Source organism: Nannospalax galili, unplaced genomic scaffold (assembly GCF_000622305.1).
Source record: "Nannospalax galili isolate Female #2095 unplaced genomic scaffold, S.galili_v1.0 scaffold4782, whole genome shotgun sequence".
NCBI lineage: Eukaryota > Metazoa > Chordata > Mammalia > Rodentia > Spalacidae > Nannospalax > Nannospalax galili.
The window spans coordinates 38,576-43,425 of NW_008347739.1; the positions used below are offsets into that span (position 1 = coordinate 38,576).

The 4,850-nt window shown below is 38.8% G+C and overlaps 1 protein-coding gene across 1 annotated transcript in view; it reads right to left on the reverse strand.

Moving 5' to 3' along the window:
* Window positions 1–4,850, reverse strand: part of LOC103743127 (threonine aspartase 1-like) — a gene marked incomplete at its 3' end in the record, with an annotated part of 35,086 nt that overhangs the window by 22,965 nt on the left and 7,271 nt on the right. The window contains 2 exon segments of the mRNA XM_008844346.2: window positions 392–445; window positions 448–609. Coding sequence (XP_008842568.1) covers window positions 392–445; window positions 448–535 — 142 coding nt within the window.

Sequence of the window (4,850 nt, forward strand, 5' to 3'; positions counted from 1 at the left end):
AGTGCTCAGGGGGCAAAGGCAGGGCAGGCAGATCTCTGTGACTTCAAGGCCAGCCTGGTCTACATAGGTCCAGGACAGCCGGGGCTACAGGGAAACCCCATCTCAAAAATGGAAAAAAAAAAAAAATCCCAAAAAGCAGAATTTAAAAATTATTTGGTTTTAACACTGAATCTAAACCTATATAATATATAGAAAGAAGGAAGATATAGGAAGAACTGTCATTGTAAGACCCTCCAATTGGAGTGTAAAGTAGGCCCTCAGTCTATTAACATCTAATAAGCTCTTTGGTTCCAACACCTCTTTGGCAAACATGAAATGCAATTCTCAGTTTAGTCCAGGCAAGAAAAAGAAAACACTATTTTCAGTTCCCAACTCACCCATAGGGTCTTACCTGCATGCACCAGCACAAAGCCACCTCGTTTCTCTTTACAGGACTGCTTGGTTCTAATTCCTTGACTGTTACTTTAGCAGCAGAAGCCTGAGGTGATCTGGAAGGCAGCCCTTCTCCAGAACTCATCCCCTTTTCCATGGTCATTCTCCAAGATTATCATCTTCTCTTAGGAAAAGAGTATACTTCTGTCCGAAAGCAACTGTATAAGAGGAATTACCCTAGAGAAAGACAGGCAAAGATGGTACAATTTCTATCAACATGCACATTACTTACAAAAAGTCATGCTTTTCAAAATACCTATTTTTAAAATTACTGAATTGGATAACAGAACATACAAAGTTTATAATTTAAATCTCTGTATACTGACAGTATTTGCTTGAAGACATATAAGCAAAAGAATGTACTAGAGAAAGACCTCATTCTAGTCTGTGTTTCTTTTACTCACGCTAAAATAATCTCTAATATAATTTAAGTATCACTTTATCCTCCCTCCAAACCAAATATCTATGGGATATTTTGGAATTACAAGGACTGCTGGCATACTGAACACCAATATAAAGCCTAGCTTTGTTTAAAGAAAGCAACAATTGCATACTTATATGCAAATAATTTTTAATTTTTATTTATTATTATTGTATATGTGTGTGCACATGATGGGGTGGGGCATGTGCATGCCACAGTACACATGAGGAAGATACAGAACAACTTTGTGGTCAATTCTCTCTTCCACCTCTACATGGTATCATAGTTTCTGTCTACTTGACACAAACCTAGATATACCTAGAAGAGGGGATCTCAACTGAAGAATTTCCCAGATCACAATGGCCTGTGTTCATATCTTTGGGGCATTCTCTTAACTACCAATTGATATAGGAGGGCACTGCCCACTGTAGGTGGTGCCATTCCTGGGCAGGTAGACCAGGGCTGTATAAGAAAGCTGGCCGAGCAAGGCAGGGAAAGCAAGCCAGTAAGCAGTGTTCCTCCATGGTTTCTGCCTCAGGTGGGTGCCTTGTCTTCTCTAGATGAACAATTGTAACCTGTATACCAAATAAACCCTATCCTCCCCCAACCTGGTTTTGGTCAGCAATTTATCATAGCAACAGAAATGAAACTAAAACACAACAACACATGGATTCTGGGAATGGAATTCCAGTTACCAGGCTTACACAGTAAGCACCTTTACTGACTGATCAATGTCACCAGCCTGAGTTTTTGTTTTATTTGTTGACACAGTATCTCACAATGTAGCCCAGGCTGCCCTGAACTCCCTGCCTCATGATGGTCCTACCACAGCCTACTGAGTGCTAGGACTACAGGAGTCCACAACTGTTCCTTACTTAGAAAGAAAAAAAAAATTCTTTTGATACAGGGTCTCCCTGCTCCCAGCTGGCCTGGAACTTGCTATATAGACCAGGCTAGCTTCAATCTCACAAAGATCCACCTGCTTCTGCTGTCTTGAGTGCTAAGATTAAAGGCATGTGCCACTATGCGCAGCTAGAAAGAAATTCTTAAGATCCATAAGATAATCAGTTTAATGCTGCTCACCTCAATTATAGAAGTATCAATGCCAACAAAAGCATATGTCGAAACCAAGAAATAAAATAACACTTCTTCAAATAGCTGTCAGTTAGTATGAAAACCACTATTTCTGAGGTTCTTCAGACAAGTGATAAGACAAAATTTAGTGGGATAATTTTCAAGAAACTTATGCCACAAAGCTTCTAATTTTTCTCATCATTACCAATTCACAAACTTTAAACAGTCCATCCTTATTAACCAACAAAGAAGGTAGATTACATCTCAAATTAGGGATAAATGTATCACTTAAAATCGACAAAGAGAGGGCTGGAGAGATGGCTCTGTACTTAAGAGCATTGGCTGCTCTTGCAGAAGACCTGAGTTCGGTTCCCAGGACCCATATGGCAGCTAACAACTATCTGTAATTCCAGTTCCAGGGGCCCCAATGCATTCTGCTGGCCTCCTCATGCATTGGCCTCCTCATGCATTGCACAACACAGGTACAATATACATCCAGGCAAAGCACTCATACACATAAAAATACATCAAAAAAATTAAAAATCAACAAAGAGATTTAAAGAAAACCTGAGAGTAAGGTGGTCCAAGCTTTCTAAATGACAATGTTACTTTAAAATCTTCGTATTAAATTGAGGGGGCTGGAGAAATGATTCAGCAGTTCAGAGCAAGTGGCTGCTTTTCCAGGCAACCCAGGTTTAATTTTCAGCACCCACATGGTGGTTAACAACCATCTTTAACTTCAGTTTCAGGGGATCGGACACCCTCTTCTGACCTCCGTGGGCATCGCAAAACACAGGTACACTTGCATATGTGCAGGCAATACACTCATACACATAAATAAAAATAGTAATAAACTTTTTTAAAAATTGAAAAACGAAGAGATCGGGCATGATGGCACATGTTGATAATACCAGCATGGGCTAAGGCAGAAGGACCACAAATTCAAGGTCAATTTGGGCTACATAATTAGATTCTGTCTCAAAAATAATTAATCTAATAAAGCAGAAAAAATGAAGTCCTTAATATACACTTAAGGACGTCTCAAAGACAGCTAGTTAACAAAAAAATTATTTTAAGGCATACAAATAATCAAATCAGAAGCCTGACGTCAACCTTGATTACACAGTGAGTTTCAGACCAGGCCCAGCTATACATTTAAAAAAAAAAGAAAAAAAAGTATTGTGTACAGAAACATTTGCACTAGCATCTGGAAGGGAAAAAAAGCTAAATATATATACAAACTATGCATCTGGAAAGATATACCAAAAAGTAATTTAATGGTATTATCAAAAGGATATTCAGAATTGGGTACTTGGGAGGCAGAGGCAGGTGGATCTCTGTGAGTTCAAGGCCAGTCTGGTCTACACAGGAAGTTCTAAGCCTGCCAGGGCCACATAGGAGAGAAGCAATAACAGTAGTCCACAACTCCAGCTCCAATGTCCACTTTAGGCCTCCACAGGCAGTGTATACACATTGTGCACTTACATATATGTAGACAAAATACTCATACACATAAAATAAAAATAATAAATAAAAATATTTTTTAAAGAAACCAGTAGTGAAGTAAAAAAAATTTTTTTTTCAAAGAATAGATTATCATGTGACCAAAGCCGGATGTGGTAGCACATACCTACAATCCCAGCACTTGAGAAGCTAAGGAAAGAGAATTAGTTGGAGACTAGCCTTGAGCTATATAGGCAGACCTTATCTCAGAAACAACCAACAAAAAAGGTTATGTGATCAAACAAATTCTATTCCCAACTATATACCCAGAACACTAATATGTCCACACAAAAATTTGTTCCCAGGGCCAGCAAGATGACTCAGCAGGTAAAGGAGCTTGCTGCCAAACCTGACTCTGAGCTCAGTCCCACACTCATACACATAAAATAAAAATACATCAAAAAAATTAAAAATCACCAAAGAGATTTAAAGAAAACCTGAGAGTAAGGTGGTCCAAGCTTTCTAAATGACAATGTTACTTTAAAATCTTCGTATTAAATTGAGGGGGCTGGAGAAATGATTCAGCAGTTCAGAGCAAGTGGCTGCTTTTCCAGGCAACCCAGGTTTAATTTTCAGCACCCACATGGTGGTTAACAACCATCTTTAACTTCAGTTTCAGGGGATCGGACACCCTCTTCTGACCTCCGTGGGCATCGCAAAACACAGGTACACTTGCATATGTGCAGGCAATACACTCATACACATAAATAAAAATAGTAATAAACTTTTTTAAAAATTGAAAAACGAAGAGATCGGGCATGATGGCACATGTTGATAATACCAGCATGGGCTAAGGCAGAAGGACCACAAATTCAAGGTCAATTTGGGCTACATAATTAGATTCTGTCTCAAAAATAATTAATCTAATAAAGCAGAAAAAATGAAGTCCTTAATATACACTTAAGGACGTCTCAAAGACAGCTAGTTAACAAAAAAATTATTTTAAGGCATACAAATAATCAAATCAGAAGCCTGACGTCAACCTTGATTACACAGTGAGTTTCAGACCAGGCCCAGCTATACATTTAAAAAAAAAAGAAAAAAAAGTATTGTGTACAGAAACATTTGCACTAGCATCTGGAAGGGAAAAAAAGCTAAATATATATACAAACTATGCATCTGGAAAGATATACCAAAAAGTAATTTAATGGTATTATCAAAAGGATATTCAGAATTGGGTACTTGGGAGGCAGAGGCAGGTGGATCTCTGTGAGTTCAAGGCCAGTCTGGTCTACACAGGAAGTTCTAAGCCTGCCAGGGCCACATAGGAGAGAAACACAAAAACACAAAGGAGAGAATCAATTTTCAAAAGTTGCCCTCCAACCTCCATGCATGTGCCATGACATGCGTACACGCACACATGCACACATATACATACACACACACACACACACACACACACACACACACACACACACAC